Below are 19352 nucleotides of genomic sequence, written 5' to 3'. Positions count from 1 at the left end.
ATATGTTTGAGAATTTGATTAATGCCATATATCTTCTTGTCCCAGAAAAGTAAACATACACGTAAGATTTTGTATTTAATTTAAAGAGCTTTTAAAAAATCCCTTTAAGTGCATCATATACTATGGCTTAATAAACCCTGATGTAGTTAACGCATTCAGTTTACAGAAGTGAAAAGCAAATCTAATGAGCTGATGATTTTACCTACAATCACAAGAGGTAATGATAAAATAGCAATAAACTTAGTTTCCTGAAAATGCTCCTCTGCTCTATTAATGTGACTTTTGATCCTAATATATAAAAAGGGCTTTGAGAGTAGAGCTAACTATATATATATATTTTTTTTTTACCTTTAATATTGTTCATTTTAGGATGTAAATAGTAAGTTATATTTATGTGGGAGATGCATATAAAGTGAGGTTACTTTTTAATAGAATTTCTAGTTACAAGATAATAGAGGGTTTTTTTTAACTCTTAGAATTATGTTTCTTAAAACGTGTTCTAAAGACCATGAGAATTACCAGTCAGCTTGGGTGGGGTGAGGGACCTTGTCAGAATAGATTCCTAGCCATAATCACTGAATCAGAGTTTCTACAAGGGGAGTACTCAGCAATATTTAAATTTGTACAAAGTCTCTCAGGGCAATCTGCATACTAAAGTTGGAGAAACGCTGTCCTTTAACAGTGGTCCTTCAGCTTTTTGGTCCGTGTACCCCTAGAACGTACTTTTTAAAATACACGCTTCTTGGCTGGGAGTGGTGGCTCATGCCTGTAATCCCAGCTCTTTGGGAGGCCTAGGCAGGAGGGTTGCTTGAGCCCAGGAGTTCGACACCAGCCTGGGCAACATAGTAAGACTGTGCTTCTATTTAAAAAAAAGAGAGAGAGAGAGAATGAGAGAGAGACAGAGAGACAGAGACAGAGAGAAAGAGAAAGAAAAATATATACTCCCTCACATTGAAGGCTTTCATTTAAAATTTCTATTAGAGGTTTAAGTTTAAATAGTTTCAAAAGCTATACTTTATAGCATATAATAAATATTGATGGTATAAAGTTAAAAAACCTCTACATTATTTTAAATGAATTCACCAAAATTCCAAATACCCTAGCAAGTTCTCCTTGGACTTGATTTTCACTTCTCCTTCCTCAACAGAGTTTAATCTTACTGTAATACAGTTTTGTTTGATAGATATAGATTAGCCTATTGTAATTTTCTGCCGGAAAAAATGTTTGTTGTAACAAATTGTTAAATTTCCCATGACAGTAAGGTTATTATTAAGCTTTGAAACTTTTTCTGTGGACCAAATTAACACTATATTATACAATTGTTGAAACAAAATGTGTGTATTTACATGGTTTAAGAGTATTAGAAGATACGAAAGTCTTTTGTATATACATTTCTTAGAGCCAGATGGAGGCTTTTTACCTCCTCCTTTTGGTTATGTATGTTTGTATGCTGTCACTTATTTTTAAAATAAGTCAAAATTCGACATTTGTTTTTATTACTAGTTTTTGGATTTGTTTTTATGTAATGCTCAGGAAACTTGTTTACAAAATTATGTATTTGGGAATTAAAATAATTTTATTATAGTAATATCCCTCAATTCTTTGAATTTTTTTCTAGATTATAAGCTGAGAAAACAATCCATCAAAACTATTTAAAAACTTTTCATCAGTGACAACTTCCTCAGGTTCTCATTTTTGTTAAACATCAGATATTTGAACCCATTTGAAGATTTTTTACCCAGGTTTTGGAGTCAGACACCCAACATTATTCTTTCCAATTGTATTGTTAATTATTTCTGCAGGTTTTTTTCCTTCCTGGTGCAATGTTTCTAGAATAAGATTTAGGAATGGTCAAAGGGGTGGTGGTCTTTTGTCAAGGGCCGGGGAAGGGCAGTTGTGAAAGTGGTGGAAAAGAAGATCCAACAAACAGAGCATGGAGGCAAATCAGATTTTTTTTTCTTTTTAAAGAGTACATACAAAAGGATCTGAATATTTATTGCCTTCACTCTCTTCACATAGTCATGTATCCCTTAGTTCATGGAAGGCCTGCAAGTATTTCCAGGGGCCAAGTACACCTTGTCAGAGCACAGAGGCTACACAATCAGATTCATGAATCATCTCAGAACACTTTCCTTAGACTTTGGATATACCCCTGCAGAAATCACATAATTTTATTAAGCATTTTTAGTTTTTAAAATACTTCAAATAATTTATTTATATGTGTATAATTTCTTTTCTAAATATTTTTTTCTGTATTGTCTTAAATGATCCTCATGACAGCCTTCACAATGCAACAAGTGAGGTATTGTTATCCACATTTCTAAATGACTGAGATTATGTGATTTGTCTAAGGTCACACAGTATTAGTCAGGACTTGATGCCATTTTTCCTTTCTGTAAATTCATTGTTCTTTCTACCACATCAAGCTGCATTGCATAATTGTTTTTATTAGAAAAATGACTAAGGGTGGAAGAGGAATATAGACAGAATGGTAGTTCTCTTTCCCTGGTGTTTGAAAACTTGAAGGCTTACAGATCCTCTGTACATACTTTCTTGTTCTGAAATAGCGTCATATCACCAGGCTGACATGTTAGGAAATTTTTGGGAAGTCTGTCTTTTCCTAGATACTATACAAAAATGAATAGAAAAATGAAAAGGCTAAGTTTGAACTGTTCTTCTCCTGAATAAGTTTGAAAAGGCCCATTTTGTTTCTTCTGTTTCCTTCCTAAACTAAAAATTATAAAGGTATAGTTTATATTCAGCTATTCTGGCAGATCAAATAATTACAATGTCTTCTTTCTTATTAGCACTCAAACCCAGGGCATGCTGGACCCTTTCCTGTAGTATCGGTGCACAACACCACAATCAACCCAACAAGCCCTACTACAGCAACTATGGCAAATGCAAACCGAGGCCCCACAAGCCCATCTGTTACAGCAATAGAGCTAATTCCCTCAGTTACCAATCCAGAAAACCTTCCGTCACTGCCAGACATTCCACCCATACAGGTTTGTATTTAAGTTGAATGAAGCTTCATTAAACTTAATGAGAGAGTTAGAGTATTTATTTTATTTCAGGTGTTTTTTTTAAAATTCGTAATCAACATTTCCTAGCAATTTCTAAAGTGTAGAGTCTGAATCACTAAAAGGCTCCAGTCTAAGTGAAACTTTGTACCTTTCATCAACATCCTGTCTTTCCCCATTCCCCACCCACCTTCTCCTCAAGCCTCTAGTTAACCACCTTTCTATACTCTGTTTCTATGAGATGGACATTTTTAGTTTCTACATGTAAGTGAGATTAGTCAGTATTTGTCTTTCTCTCCCTGGCTTATTATACATAGCATAATGTCCTTTGGTTCCATTCACGTTGTTGCAAGATGACAGAATTGCCTTCTTTTTAGAGGCTATGTGATATATTCCACTGTATATGTGTACCACATTTAAAAAAAATCCATTCACCCATTGATGGACACTTAGATTGCTTACATATCTTGGCTATTGTGAATAATGCTGAAGTGAACATGGGAGTGCAGATAATTTATCTGATGTACCAATTTCAGTTATTTTGTATATAAATTTTAATGATCCCTTACATTTCATGGTGACCACAGTTGACTGATAGTGTATTATATATTTAAAAATTGCTAAAATGGATTTTTAATATTCTCACCCAAAAAAATGATGGGTTAGTGGGGTTAGATATCTTCATTAGCTTGATTCAATCTTTCTATAACACAGATCAGAACATTATGTTGTACACCAGAAGTAGACACAATTGTTATTTGTCAGTTAAACAAAGTTAAATCTAAATATTTGAGCCTTGAAAAGTTCGTTTGCTAAAACTAGCATTTCTCAATATTTTAAAGTTCTGGGAAATTGAATGTCATATGAATAGCAAATTATGGGACTGTCTAAACAGAAGTACAATACTGGTAGATTAATATCACCTTTGCTAAAAGACTAGTTCCTCCCTTTCTACCACCTGCCACAGGCAAACGTTGTGTCAAATGATGCACTCCTGGAGCCAGAGAGAAGACCCAGGTCCAAAATGTGGTTAGATCTTTGTTGTTTTTCTGTTAGGTCCGAAAGGGGTAGTCAGTTGGGAAAAGGATGGGGTTGAAAGGCCAAGATGTTAGACACTTTGAGGCTTCTACTGAGAGGGGAAATGTTGAAGAAGAGGAATAGATGGAATATGAAGGACCTTTGAGTGAAGCCTTTTGCCCCTTTCAACTGAAGACAAGTATCCTTTGGATCCTTCTGAAATTTAAGCAGTTTGTTTCAGTTAAAAGAATTTTTTTAATGTAAATATAATCTGCCAGCGTTATACTGAATTATTTTATGCATTGTATGAGTTACTTTCATATCTTGGAGTCCAGGGTCACCACAGGAACAAGGAGCACTGAAACTGTTTTGACAGTAGCACCCATGATTGTTTCTGTGGCTGCAGTTCAATGTTTTGTTTTTGTGGGTTTTAATGGGCTTATGTAAGAGTTTTAAAGATATTTCTATAGCTTCAAACTTTTTAAAAATTTTTATTTAAAGTTTTGTGTATATTTAAGGTAACAACGTGATGTTATACATACATAGAGTAAATTGGTTACTATGGTAAAACAAATTAACATATCCATCATCTCACATAATTACCAATCCCCTTGCTCCTAGAAGAGCAGCTGTAATTTACTCATTTAGCAAAAATTCTGAATACAATGCACTATTATTAACAAAATTGTTCAGAAATCACTAACATACTATGAATTCTCTTAATCCGATTGCTTCCCTAATGTTAGGAGAAGCCTTTTTTGGCTGAGGAAATGGTAGTTTTGTTGATGATGAGAGGACTGGACTATATCGAATGGAAAGTTTTTGTTGTTGTTGTTGTTGTTTTGAGACAGAGTTTCACTCTTGTTACCCAGGCTGGAGTGCAATGGCGCGATCTCGGCTCACCACAACCTCCGCCTCCTGCGTTCAAGTAATTCTCCTGCCTCAGCCTCCCGAGTAGCTGGGACTACAGGCGCGCGCCACCATGCCCAGCTAATTTTTGTGTTTTTAGTAGAGATGGGGTTTCACCATGTTGACCAGGATGGTCTCGATCTCTTGACCTCGTGATTCACCCGCCTCGGCCTCCCAAAGTGCTGGGATTATGGCATGAGCCACTGCACCCGGCCAAAGTTTTATAATATAAATTAAAAAGTAACATTTCTAAGTTAAGAGCTTGTATTTTGCGAAGCGCTTTCACAGGCAGTATGTAAGTTTAATACTTAAAATCACCTGATATGTAATGTTGCTGTTTTATAGAGGCTAGTAAAACTGCCTGACAGATTTATTCGGCACACTGCACAAACAAAATCAATTCACAGAGACCATGGCATTGCAGTAAAGAAAGAGTTTAATTGACATGAGGCCGCCCACACCACGAAGGAGATGGAGTTACTACTCAAATCAATCTCTTTGAAGACTTGTAGTTTAGAGGGGTTTTTTTTTGTTTGTTTGTTTGTTTTGAGATGGGGTCTAGCTCTGTCACCCAGGCTGGAGTGCAGTGGCACGATCTTGACTCACTGCAACCTCCGCCTCCCAGACTCAAGCAATTCTCTTGCAGCCTCCTGAGTAGCTGGGATTACAAGCGCACAGCACCACGCCTGGCTAATTTTTGTATTTTAGTAGAGACAAGGTTTCACCATGTTGGCCAGGCTGGTCTCAAACTTCAGACTTTAGGTGATCACCCTCCTCAGCCTCCCAAAATGCTGGGATTACAGGCGTGAGCCATTATGCCTGGCAGTTTAGGGGTTTTTCAAAGGTAGTTTGGAGGAAGGGGTGGGGGCAGCTAGGCAATGGGTGCTTGCTGCTGATTGGCTGGGGGATGCAGTCATATGTGTGTGGTAAATGATCCCTCTTACTTGCTGAATCACTTTTGGGTGGGGCCACAGGAGGGCTTGTTGGGTCCAGCTGGAGCCATCATCTGGGTCAGACATGTGAGAAACCTCACTGCAGAGGTTTAAGATATAAAAAATATCTTAAAAGGCCATTCTTAGGTTCAGCAATAGTGATTGTTATCTGCAGTAGTAATTGAGGAAGTTATCTATCTTATGACCTCCAGGATAATGGCTGGCAGTCCTTTATGTCAACACCTTAGCAGAATTCAGGCTCCTTTCCTCCTAATCTGGTGGTATCTCCTTAACTTTACAAAGGCAGTGGAGTTTTGGGGAGGGCTATCATCATGTAAATTATAAACTAAATGTCTTCCTAAATCAGCTTGTCTCAAGCCCAGGAATCATTAATGTCAGCATGAAGGCTAAACGCAAGAAAGAGGGAGGTTTGTTAGATCAGATCCTCTTTCACTGATATAATTTTTACAAAGGCAGTCGTACAGTTTGGCTCTGTGTCCTCACTCAAATCTCACCTCGAATTGTAATCTCCACTTGTGGAAGGAAGGACCTGGTAGGAAGTGATTGGATCATGGGGGTGGTTTCTCTCATGCTGTTCTCACAAAACGTGATGGTTTTTAAAGTGTCAGTTTCCTCTGCACACTGTCTCTCCTGCCACCGTGTGAAGAAGGTGCCTTCTTCCCCTTTTCCTTCTGCCATGATTGTAGGTTTCCTGGGGCCTCCCAGCCATACAGAACTGTGAGTCAATTAAACCCTCTTGTTTATAAATTAACCAGCCTCAGGTAGTATCTTTATAGCAGTGTGAAAATGAACTAATGCAGGCAGTTTCATTAGTGACTTTCCTGGAGTCACATGATAGATAGAAAAGATGGAATTTTAAGTCCAAACTACTAATCCTAAGTGCAGTTCTTTCTCCATACTGCCTATAAAAATACCGGGGAGGTAGTTTGGGATTGTAGGCCTGGAAAGACATGGTATTGAGAGCCTTTAGGCAGCCACAGGTATGCACAGTATAACAGTGTCATTTAGTTTTTACTCAGCACTTACTGTATGCTTAAGTACTCAAGCATTGAGAATAAGGAAATAAACAAGACTTGGTTCCAGTTCTTAACCTTACAAAGGGAGAAGCAAGTATCATCTACTTTTTTTTATTGAAATACAATTTATATGCCATGAGATCCACTATAAAAATGTACAATTCAGTGGTTTTTAATATATTCACAGGATTGTACAACCATTACCACTAATTCAAGAATATTTTCATTACCTCAAAAAAAAAAAAAACTGTACTCATTAGCAGTGACTCATATCCTTCTCTTCCAGCCCCTGGAAACCACTAATCTACTCTGTCTCCGTGGACAGTCCACATATGAATGGAATTATATCTGGCCTTCGATGTCTGGCTTCTTTACTTAGGTTAATGTTTTTCAGGTCTATCTATGTTTTAGCATGTATTAGGACTTCATTTTTTTATGGCTGAATAATATTTTATTGTATACATATATCACATTTGTTCATCAGTCGGTGAACATTTGCTTTTTTACTCTGGCTGTTAGGAATAATGCTGTACATGAGCTTGTACATGAGCTTTTATGAACAAGTTATACAAGTATGAATGTAGTCTGCTAGGCTGTTGTTGCATTGCTGTTTATAAAGGAAAGAAGTTTAATCGTCTGACTTCTGCAGGTTTACAGGAAACATATTCAGGTTAAGCACATTCGGGGATTATTTTTAACTATTCTACTTAATTTGGCTAGATTAAGAATTCACATGGAGAAAATACAGCATTAGCATTAGTTTAAGCTGCTAAAATAGCCAAGATAGCTCAGTTTTAGATTGAAATGTTGAGGCAAAGTCTCAATTTTCTTTTGCCTAATAAGAAAACTTCCTCAAGGACTGAATTGTACTTCAGTGTTGATAATGAGATATGGTTTGTTGGTCAAGATAGAGATGTTTTAGACTTGGGAAATGGTATATGCAAAGGCTGAGGGAGTGAGAAGGCACAACCAGGAGTAATAAGATAAAAGTGACTCAATGTCAGATGTATTAATGGTGGTATAGTTAGGTAACTAAAAAGTATATTAAAATGAAAAATTTTAACAGTTACATTTTGGTTATGCAAGAAGGTAATAGTAGATAGTAAATGGAAAACGGAATGTTTTGTATCATATTTAGTGTTTCACTTATGGACAGTACATATATCGCATTAATCAGATACAGAACATTTTTGTTTGTTGATAAAATGTAGTATTTTCCTGATGATCAGTAGACTAGCACCTAAATATGGAATCCTTTTATTAGGTTCAAGGCCAAGTCTTCAATACAGCATAACACTAGAACATTTCTGGAAACATGGATCACTGTTATTAATGCACTTGTATATTTTCTTTAACAAATATTTGAGAACATGTATTAGACCCTAGTTACTGATTATATAAGGATCAAAGGGAAATGGTCCTTGACCTTAAGGAGTTTCCTATCTAATAGGAAGACAGTTTTCTTCTTTTTTTTTTTTTTTTTTTTTTCTCGAGACGGAGTCTTTCTCTGTTGCTCAGGCTGGAGTACAGTGGCGCAATCTCATCTCATTGCAACCTCCGCCTCCGTGGCTCGAGTGATTCTTCTGCCTCATGAGTAGCTAGGACTACAGGCGCACGCCACTCTACCCAGCTCATTTTTTGGATTTTTAGTAGAGGCAGGGTTTCACCATTTTGGCCAGGCTGGTCTTAAACTCCTGACTACAGGTGATCTGCCCACCTCAGCCTCCCAAAGTGTTGAGATTATAGGCGTTAGCCACCGCGCCTGGCCAGGCGACAGTTTTCTAAACAGGGTCAAAACAGTGAGCTTATTGGTACAAATGGATGTGTATAAATGATGGTGAAAGAATAGAGGCAGAAGATTCTACATCTGCCTGTGGAAGTCAGAATAGACTTTATATGAGATAATCTTAAATTTGGACTTGAAAGATAAGTAGGTGAGTGTTAATTAGTCAAGGTTAGTTAGAAGGCAGATTTTGCGGATAGGAATTATATATGCAGAAGCAACAAAAACCATGAAAGGAGTATGAGAGTCAAAGCAATTAGGTATACTACAGATGATCAAGTCAAGTCTGAGGTCAGATTTTGTGATTTTTTTTTTTTTAATGCTGACTTTGTCACTTTTTTATTTTAAGCTCTCTTAAATCTGGGTGCAGTGGCTCTGCCTATAGTCACAGCACTTTTGAGGAGGCCAAGATTGGAAGAGCACTTGAGGTCAGGATTGAAACTAGCCTGGGCAACATAGCATGACCCAGTCTCTACAAAAAAAAAAATTAAAAATGAGCCAGGCATCTTGGCATGGACCCTGTAGTCCTAGATGCTCGGGAAGCTGAGGTAGGAGGATCCCTTGAGCCCAGGAGTTCAAGGTTGCAGTGAGCTGTGATTGTGCTACTGTACTCCAGCCTGGGCAACAGAATGAGACCCTGTCTCAAAAAAAAAAAAAAAAAAAAAAAAGAAACTGCCTCATGGATATGTTGGTAAAATTAAGTTTGGTGCATGACATGTAAGTATTCAATAAATGTTATTGTTATGATTATTTTTCTTTTCTTTTTCACCAGCCCTCATTATTATAAAGTAAGCTTTGGGAGGAAGGACCCCTATTATGCTTTTCCATTATGCTTCATAGGAAAATTATAACCATTCATCCAAGTGTGTTTAGCACATTGTACTTATCTTGAGGAACAGTGGGAATAAGAGAGACCTGCTGTTACGGAGTTTACAGGCCAGGAGAATGCAGACATTTATAGATTTTTTTAAAACCCTACATATAATAAGTTGTATAGCATTACTCAAAGGGGTAAATTACAAGGCATCAACCTAAAGTGAGTATATACCAAGAGAACCCAATGATACCTCGTGGGTTGTTAAAACCTCTTTGAAACCTGGAAGCTGAGTAGGAGTTAGCAAGGAGATGGCAGCAGTACATTTTATTAGGTAAAAAGAGAAGAATTTCAAATCCCACAAGGTCGAAGGAACTGGGCACTTTTGAAGAACAGGGAAAGGCCAGTGAAGAACAGGAAAAAGACAAGGGCCTAGATAGAAATGATATGAAATAAGTCTGTAGAGGAAAACAGAAACCAGATCAGGTAGACTTTTTAAGCTACATAAAGGATTTTGAATTTTTATTCTAAACTCAATGATAAACTATTTTTGAAGGGTTTCAGTGGGGTAGAAGCAGTGCGCATGAGCTATCAGATGGGGCTACTTTTTAAAGGCCTTTGTGGGCCATACAAAACCATTGTAGCTTTTAAAAAAGAAAAAGGAAAAATACAAAAATATCTGTCTAGCCCATTCTTTCACCTGAGTAAATCCCAACACTGTAACCAGTTGGTGTACATCCTTTTCAGATTTTTCCCTAGGAATATACAAACATGAATTTAAAAATACATGTGTGTGTGTGTGTTGTAAATTTTGTTTTGTTTTGAGACAGGGTCTCACTCTGTTGCCCAGGCTGGAGTGCAGTGGTACGATCCTTGGCTCACTGTAGCCTGGAACTCTTGGGCTCAAGGGATCCTTCTGTCTCAGTCTCCCCAGTAACTGGGACTACAGGCACACGCTACCATGCCTGGCTAATTTTTAAATTTTTGTAGGATAGGGTCTTGCCATTATTAATAGTTGACCATGTGGTTTTGACCTCCTAGTCTCAAGTGATCCTCTCACCTTGGTGTGATTACAGATATGAGCTGCCATGTCCATCTCGTAATTTGTTTAAGTAACAGAAAATGAGATTATACCACATGTACACACCTAGTATTATAAATACTGTGTTGCAAGTTTTATGTTTTTGGACTTTTTCTGTCAGTTCTTAGAGTTTTCTTGTGTTGTAATCCTTACGGTATTCCATTTCATGGGGGTTTTTTAGTCCTCTCTTGGTGAACTTTCGGTTTCCCTCTCATATGTTACTACTAAAAACAAAGCTGCATTTGTGAAAGGATGTTAATGTCTCATTAGGAAGATGCAAGTTAAAACCACAGTGAGATGTACCATGGCACACTTACTAGGATGGCTAAAATTAAATAGACTTAACATTAACCATAGCAAGTATTGGTGAAAATGTGGAGGAACTAGAACCTTCAAACACTGTTGGGGCTGTAAAATGGTACAATCACTTTGAAAAAAGTTCAGCAGTTTCTTTAAAAGTTAAATGTGTATTTGGCATAATGTGAAGTCATTTTGCTTTTATTTACTTGCCAAAAGAAAACTGGAAATATTCTATATGAAGATTTGTACTCAAATGTTTATAGCAGCTTTATTTGTAATAAGGCAAAAACTGGAAACAACCGAAATATCCACCTACAGATGAACGGATAAACAAATTATGTGTTCATATAATAGAATAACTCAACAGTGAAAAGGAATGCACTTAATCGAACAGCATGGATAAATGTCAGAATAATTATGCTGAGTGAAAAAAACAGATGAAAAAAGCGTATAGTATATACTTCAAATTATATAAAACTCTATGGGGAAAAAACCCTAAAGCTGAAGAAAACAGATGATGAGTGGTTGGTTGAGGACAGGTTGTTTAAGAGAGGGATCGATTAGCATGGGGCATGAGGAGTCTTGGGAATGATAGACAAGATCTGTTTACTATTCTTGATTTTGGTTTCCCAGTTGTATACCATGTGAAAATACTTTAAACTTTCACATTAAGTCCTATGCTTTGAGTATGTTTAGTTTATTGGATGTCATTTAAACTTTAATGTCATTTGTAAAAAGCTGCATTGAGGCACGATGTGTATGTAATTTTAAACACACATATTTCTGTAAGCTAAGTTGGTAGAAGTGTAATTACTGTACCAAAGTGATTATACATTTAAATTTCACATAGATATTAACAGGTTGCTGTACAAAAAAATACTGTGCCAGCTTATATATTTGAAAATGCCCATTTTTTGCACTGTCTTCTCAATATGAGTAATCATTCTTCCATCTTTTCCAATCTGATGGATTAAAATGACATTGTTAATTTTATTTTCATTTCTTTGATTAGTGAAATTGGTTTTCTTACATTCATTGATTATTTTTATTTATTCTGTAAATTATCTTTGTCTTTTGTGAAATGTCTTTGCTCATTTTCCTATTGGACTGTGGTTGTTTTTTTAATTATTGAAATTATAAAATATCTGTCATATTTCCATGCACTTATTCAGGGATGCTCACAAAACATTGCTTTAACGAGTAAATGAATTAATATATTTCCAGTTAGACTTTTAACTTTATTTATGGAGACGCTGTATTCATGTCTAGTGAAACCCAGAGGTGAATGCTTCAGCTAGTTACCTCCCTGTTGGAGGCTATAATGAGACGGATGCCCTTTAATGTACTTCCTTTTTGCCTCTTCCTGACCTGTCCATTCTCTAGCCTTAGAGTTACTAGCAAGAGATACAAATTGCAAGTGAGGAGTATAAAAAGGAATGGAAATGGGTAACGTGATTTTCATGTCTGTTTTGAATCGTCTTTGTTTTTAGGTGGGATGCAGCTCCATTTTCATCTCCGGCCCACATTAGGTACTCCCTCATAACAGATCTTCCAGCTGACTTGAGTTGCAGCTGGGGATTTACCTGTAGTTACAGCTTTACAAGTGCATCCTTGGCCAACAGCTGTGACCACAGGATAACACAACTGCTACTGTCCTTTATCGCTGTAACTAACCCACTGCCTACTCTCACCTTCAGCCTTTCATGCCTTTGGCATGGGTTTTGTTTTGTTTGTAATCCCAGTACTTTGGGAGGCTAAGGAGTACAGATTGCTTGAGTTCAGGAGTTGGACACCAATCTGGGCAATGTGGCAAAATCTCATCTCTACAAAAAAATGCAAAAACTAGCCAGGCATGGTGACTCATGCTTGTAGTCCTAGTTACTCAGGAAGCTGAGTTGGGGGACATGGCTTGAGCTTAGGAGGTAAAGGTTACAGTGAGTCCAGATGATGCCACTGTTACTCCAGCCTGGACAGCAGATCCAGGCCCCTTCTCAAAATTAAATAGAACAATATGACCATTTCTTATATGAAATAGTATAAGATTTAAGGTAATATTAGTAAATAATATCTTTTTACTCTTCCTTACGTATTTTCTCGTTTAATCATCACAGTTCTACAATGTAGGTGGCAAGTTTTAAAGATAGGAAACTGACGTTCGGGTTGAGAACCAGCCTAGAATTATAGTTCTGGGTCTTCTGGCTTTACTTTAGTAAGGAAAGGGCTCATACATACTGTTGACTGTGCCCTTTGTATGTAGTAAAGGGCCTTATATGTCAACCTAAGGGCTTTCTGTGGGCTATAAGAATTTTTCTGAGCTTTAGAGTTGGGTACTAATATGCTGACATTTCTATTTAAGTGAATGATTGTGGACATTGAAATGGAGGGATACTGGGGACAAGAATACTGATAAATAGGTCCTGCAGCAATTTTGAGAAACCGCAGAAGTGTCAGAGCATGTCAGCTATTTTCGTAATAGAACATATAGGATTTAGTAAATCATTAAGTTTTGCTCTGAGCACCTAGGTGTTTGTTGAATAATACAGTTTTATCCACGTAAACTTTATATTGTGTGGGTCCTCAGGGGAGCCTAAGGAAGCAATAATTAAACTCAGCTTGATATTGGATAATCTGTTAGGTTATTAATAAACTGAGTATAAGCAGTGACACAAAGTTAATAACTTATCTGCTTTAATCAAAGCAAATTTGTCTTTATCTTCTTTCTCTTCAGTTGGAAGATGCTGGCTCAAGTAGTTTAGATAATCTACTAAGTAGATACATCTCAGGCAGTCACCTACCCCCACAGCCTACAAGCACCATGAATCCTTCCCCAGGACCCTCTGCCCTTTCTCCAGGATCATCAGGTAAAGCAAACAGGGGTATTACCTTATTTTTTAAACACCTTAAAAAGAGTCTCAGTATCTTAGTCAGAATTCTCCAGAAAAACAGAGTAAGTAGGAGGTCTACATGGAGAGAGAAAGGGAGATTAGATTTATTGTAAGGAATTGGCCCATGTGATTGTGGGTGTTGACAGGGCAGGTCAGGCAGGCTGGAGACCCCCCAGGTAAGAATATTGTTACGGTCTTGAGACAACATTTCTTCCTTGGGGCATGAGGTGGGGGAGAGAACAGGGCTCCGTCTTCTCTTCTCTCTTAAAAGGGCTTCACCTGGTTGTGTAAGGCCCACCTGCATTATGGAAGATAACTCCTTTTCTCAAAGTCTAATGATTTGAATGTTAATCCCATCTAAAAATGCCTTCACAGTACCATCTATGCTGTTTGGCCAAACCGTTGATTGTCATATCCTAGCCAAGTTGACATAGTAACAGATATTTTTTTTGTTGATCTTTGTAATTATTTTTGCTCACATACTGTTGGTACTCTTTTGCGAGCTGAAGCTGTGTTAGTATGTATCTGTAGTCTATACTGTTCAGAACTCCAAAGAACTCAACCTTTACTATATTCACAGTCTTTGGTGGGTTTAATCTTATATTTTATAATACAAAGGGTCAGTTGAAGAATTCTTTGGTTTCAAGTCAACTTTAAAACACTTTGTAAAATAATGAAACATTCAAAAGTGATTTTAAAAAGCTGAAGAAGGACAGGTTAAGTTTCAAACTGTAATTTTAAAATAAAAAATTTGCTGAGAACTATTAAAATAGCCATGATATGTAACTCTCTTCCAAAATCCTCGTGGTTTTATTAACCATATTACTCAGTGATTTAATTGGGACTCTTGAATGCATGATTGAAGCAACTCCAAACAGGTTGACAGTCTAGAAGTGTTGCTGAATGTATTTTTCTGATGTGAATTAAATGTTACGTATTTCTTATTGAAACAGACCACATACTTATTTCTAGAGGAAGAACAATTCAAATGTAAATATGGTTTTTCCATGAGCTGCAACATTAACATATTTTTAAATCACGTAATTTTTAAGGTTTACTAAGAATTACTTCAGGACTTCTGAAAATAATTAATGGGAACCTGAGCAGAATATATTATCAGATAACTTGTTGGGGGATGGCAGATCATGTTTTCTTGGTCTGTTTTGTTGACTGGATAGTGGTGCTCTGAAGAGGATTCTGAGGTGATGTCTGGGCATAGCTGAGAGAAACTGGTTGATACCTGCTAATGGTTAACATGCATCCATCCCTGACTTTGTGACTAGGTCTGATTTCCAGGAATTTTTTAGCTGGGTTATAATAGTCTTGAGTTCTGTAACCAGTAGGTAGAATTCCAAATATTCTGTATGCATCGATACTCATTTTGACTTACTACTTTTTAGGTTTATCCAATTCTCACACACCTGTGAGACCCCCTAGTACTTCTAGTACTGGCAGTCGAGGCAGGTGAGTATTATGTTATGAATAACTATTTTTTTTCCTTTTGGTTAAGAAGAACATCAAATATATATAATAAAAGTTTAATATTACAATGAACCCCTGTATACTTATCACCTAGTTTTAATAGTGATCAAATAATGGCCAATCCTATTTCTTCTATACTTCTACCAATTCCCTCCTGGTCTGAATTATTCTGAAACAAATCTCAGTCATTTCACTTGTGACTGTTTCAGTATATATCCTTAATGAAAAGAATTTTAACAATTTATAACCGCAGAACCATTATCACACCTAAAACAATTTAACAGCTCATTCTTTAATATCCAGTAGTAGAGATCCAGTGAATGTTTAGTATTCCCAATTTTTGCAACAGATGCCTTTTTTTAAAAATAAAAAGTGATTTCTTTGAATCAGATACAGTTAAGCTCTATACGTTGCCATCAGTAAAGAGAAATTTTATGTCATCAACTATTGGGTTATAGGAAAGATAGGATAAATTCTTTCTGTTTGTTTCCCTGCTTTCAGGGTAATGAATTTATTTCTAACACCCTCCAACAGTGACAGTTTTATTATTACTACCTTTATGGACTCATCTATTTAAACATACTTCATATGTTTTAATCCATTATATATGTCATTTATGTATTGAGTGCTTAAATTATTCCATGTTTGGCCTGTCAGAGCTTTTTCAGGTTTGCTCCTTAGTCTTTTTGCTGTAATCACTACAGTCTTTGAAAGCTTCCATGGTTCATTTTGTACATTTCTTGCTTCAGACCTTGAATCAGCCACTTTCCCAGGAAATTCTGGTAATGTTAACAGGAAAGCAGGAAAATAGTGTTTGAGAATAATATTCTAGTACCAGTAGCACTTGTTGCTCCTGAATTGTTCATTGTTTCTTAGGCCTTTTCAGGGGTTAGAGCTAAGAAATAGGAATATGTGTATGTGTGAGTGTTAAGATATAAGTGCTTCAAACCATAAAATGTGTTTTTAGGGTCTTCTGAAAGTTTGCTGCATAATTTTAAAGAGTTCGAAGCTAGGCTTTATACCACATTCCCCTTAACTACATTATGAGATACCCTTATCTTTTATAAAGTTAGTCATCTATTGTCTTGACTTTAGTGAACATTACTTTTCATATAATTTTTATTTATGCCATATTATCAAATGAATGTGATCTTTATTTGTCGTGTCTTACTAGCTGTGGGTCATCAGGAAGAACTGTTGAGAAGACAAGTCTTAGTTTCAAATCTGATCAAGTGAAGGTCAAGCAAGAACCTGGGACTGAAGATGAAATATGTAGCTTTTCAGGAGGTGTGAAACAAGAAAAAACAGAGGATGGCAGGAGGAGTGCTTGCATGGTAAGCTCCCATGGGGTCTGACAGGGATTCAGGGCATCGCTTCATTGATTCTTTTAGTTCTGAGTATATTAAGACTGAGTAGTGGTTCTAGGAACATTTATTTATTTTTGAAATTTCATGCCTGGCACAAGCCAGATACCCTTTTCTAACTCAACTTTCTTTCAATATTTTTGCCATGATGCTAAATCAGATTGTATCTTCTTCTGAAATTATTAATTATTTCAGTAGTCACATTGAATCTCAGGCCACAAAAGATCTTTGGCACGCTCCTGGACTTGTGAGGTCAGTGTTAAGATTGCTGACACAAAAGAAATTTATTGATAGAGTTTTGTGATAGGAAGATTGTCTTTTGGCTCATGAATTACCATTTTAGAGTTCCTTAAGTGGAACATTTTATAAAATTTATCATATAGAATGAAGGAAGGCTAAGCCCCTCTTGGTTTAGATATTTTTATTTTTGTTTTCTCTTTCTGATCGGGCTTGTTTTTCCTTTTTTATATGGTTGGCACAAAGGAATTCATCTGAGGGTATTAGTATATTTAACACAGTATATGTAGATTCAAAGAGCAAGAGATTCAGTCTTGGGTTTGGAGTACTGTTACCCCTTCATCCAGAACTTGGTTTAGAAAGTACCCCCATAAAAAATGAGTGCAAAGGGTGGCGAACAATTTATTTTACATTGTTGCTATCTTCCTACAATGTAGTAAAATGATAGGTCAGCGGAGGAATATTATAGAGTGCTTCTCAAGTGCTGTGCAAAAGATTCTGGGTGTGAAAAGGAGTGTGCCATAATTAGCTCTCTCAAGAAAAAGTATAACCCTGTGCTCACTTCCAAATCAGTAGCTTAACAGTTTAATTAATTCTTATCTGAGTGAGACATTATTAGAGGGGCAGACCCCTTAAAATCACGTTAGCATGCCTGACTAATTTTGGGGTTATTGTCATTTCTTTATGGCACTATTGTGATTTATAAAATAAATTTGAATTATGTCAGTATATCTTTATGCATATTCATATAACTTTTGAACACACATACTGCATTCAATAAAGATTAAATAATTCTTCAAGAATTTTTCATTGTTTTGTTTTAGTTGAGCAGTCCTGAGAGTAGCTTGACACCACCTCTCTCAACCAACCTGCATCTAGAAAGTGAGTTGGATACATTGGCAAGCCTGGAAAACCATGTGAAAACTGAACCTACAGATATGAACGAAAGCTGCAAACAGTCAGGGCTCAGCAGCCTTGTTAATGGAAAGTCCCCAATTCGAAGCCTCATGCACAGGTCAGCAAGGATTGGAGGAGATGGCAACAGCAAAGATGATGACCCAAATGAAGACTGGTGTGCTGTCTGCCAAAATGGAGGGGATCTCTTGTGCTGCGAAAAATGTCCAAAGGTCTTTCATCTAACTTGTCATGTTCCAACACTACTTAGCTTTCCAAGGTACCAGTGAAATAATTGACTTTTGGTTTTATTTTCATAAGCTAAAAAAAAAAATGACAGAAAGTTGTTCAGGGCAGATGGACTTCTAACCTGTGCATACTATTTCTGTAAAACTGGGAGCCTGTTCTTTTGATATTACCTTCCAGGGAAATTAACCACAGAACAATAAGATATCTAAGATCTCAGTGGTACATTAATGTTAAAGAGTAGATTTCGTCTCTTTGGCCTTTCATTTATATTCAGTATAAGGAAAATAGATACAATTCTAAATTAATTGGGGGCTAAGGTTACAAAACCTGTTGTCTGGTTATAATTCTGTAGTAAGTGTCAGCAATTCACTACTTCTCAGGGATCAGTTTTTGTATCTACAAGTGGTAGGTTTTGGTTTAGAATTGCTGTAGTTCTTCCTTTCCATTTAATATTTTATGTTCATGCAGTCTCTTGTATGTGATTTCATAGACCATAAAATAGTAGGATCATGCTGGTTTTTTTCACTCTTCTCCTTTCTCTCTTATCCCCAAATTCCTTTTTAGCGAAAGTAAATCTGTATTCTTGGGGGTAAACCCAGCTTTTTTCTTGCTATAAATTAAAAAAAAAAATCTTATCTCAAATACCCGTGGAGCAGTAACAGTAACTTTAATTGAATAATACTACCTTCTTTGAAAGAGTCAACCTTTTGGATTAGGAAACTACTAGATAATTAAACTGTGTCAGAATGTTTTTAGGTAAGAGTTATAATTTCTTACGTAAGTCTTCAGAGGTGTTGTTATTTGCAAGAGGTATAATAAGGGCCTTCTTTTTCTTTACTCTTACTTAGAAAAGCAAAGCGTTGGCACTTTGATCTTGAAATTAAGAGTTTTCAGGGCTGGGCGCGGTGGCTCAAGCCTGTAATCCCAGCACTTTGGGAGGCCGAGGCGGGTGGATCACGAGGTCAAGAGATCGAGACCATCCTGGTCAACATGGTGAAACCCCGTCTCTACTAAAAATACAAAAAATTAGCTGGGCATGGTGGCACGTCCCTGTAATCCCAGCTACTCAGGAGGCTGAGGCAGGAGAATTGCCTGAACCCAGGAGGCAGAGATTGCAGTGAGCCGAGATCGTGCCATTGCACTCCAGCCTGGGTAACGAGCGAAACTCCATCTCAAAAAAAAAAAAAAAGAAATAAAGAGTTTTCTTTCCTTTGGGTAGTAATATTTACTGGAATGTCAGAATTTTGCCACTGAATGCTTTCTTTCAATGGCATGCTTTGGAAGGATTGTAAAATGTTGACGCAAATTAGCCAGACACTGTGGCTCACACCTGTAATCCCAGCAC

The 19352-nt window shown here is 36.8% G+C and overlaps 1 protein-coding gene across 2 annotated transcripts in view; it reads left to right on the top strand.

Annotated features, from left to right (window-relative positions):
* The window catches only part of TRIM33 (tripartite motif containing 33), a 121598-nt gene that overhangs the window by 90782 nt on the left and 11464 nt on the right, over positions 1 to 19352 (top strand). For both annotated transcript variants that reach the window (XM_003733536.6, XM_002807020.6), the window contains exons 11-15: positions 2808 to 3008; positions 13625 to 13757; positions 15182 to 15245; positions 16438 to 16597; positions 17689 to 18038. In XM_003733536.6, coding sequence (XP_003733584.1) covers positions 2808 to 3008; positions 13625 to 13757; positions 15182 to 15245; positions 16438 to 16597; positions 17689 to 18038 — 908 coding nt within the window. The remainder of the gene's footprint in view (positions 1 to 2807; positions 3009 to 13624; positions 13758 to 15181; positions 15246 to 16437; positions 16598 to 17688; positions 18039 to 19352) is intronic.

This window comes from Callithrix jacchus, chromosome 7 (genome assembly GCF_049354715.1).
Source record: "Callithrix jacchus isolate 240 chromosome 7, calJac240_pri, whole genome shotgun sequence".
In the NCBI taxonomy this organism is placed as follows: domain Eukaryota; kingdom Metazoa; phylum Chordata; class Mammalia; order Primates; family Cebidae; genus Callithrix; species Callithrix jacchus.
This window is presented reverse-complemented; position numbering and strand designations above follow the sequence as displayed.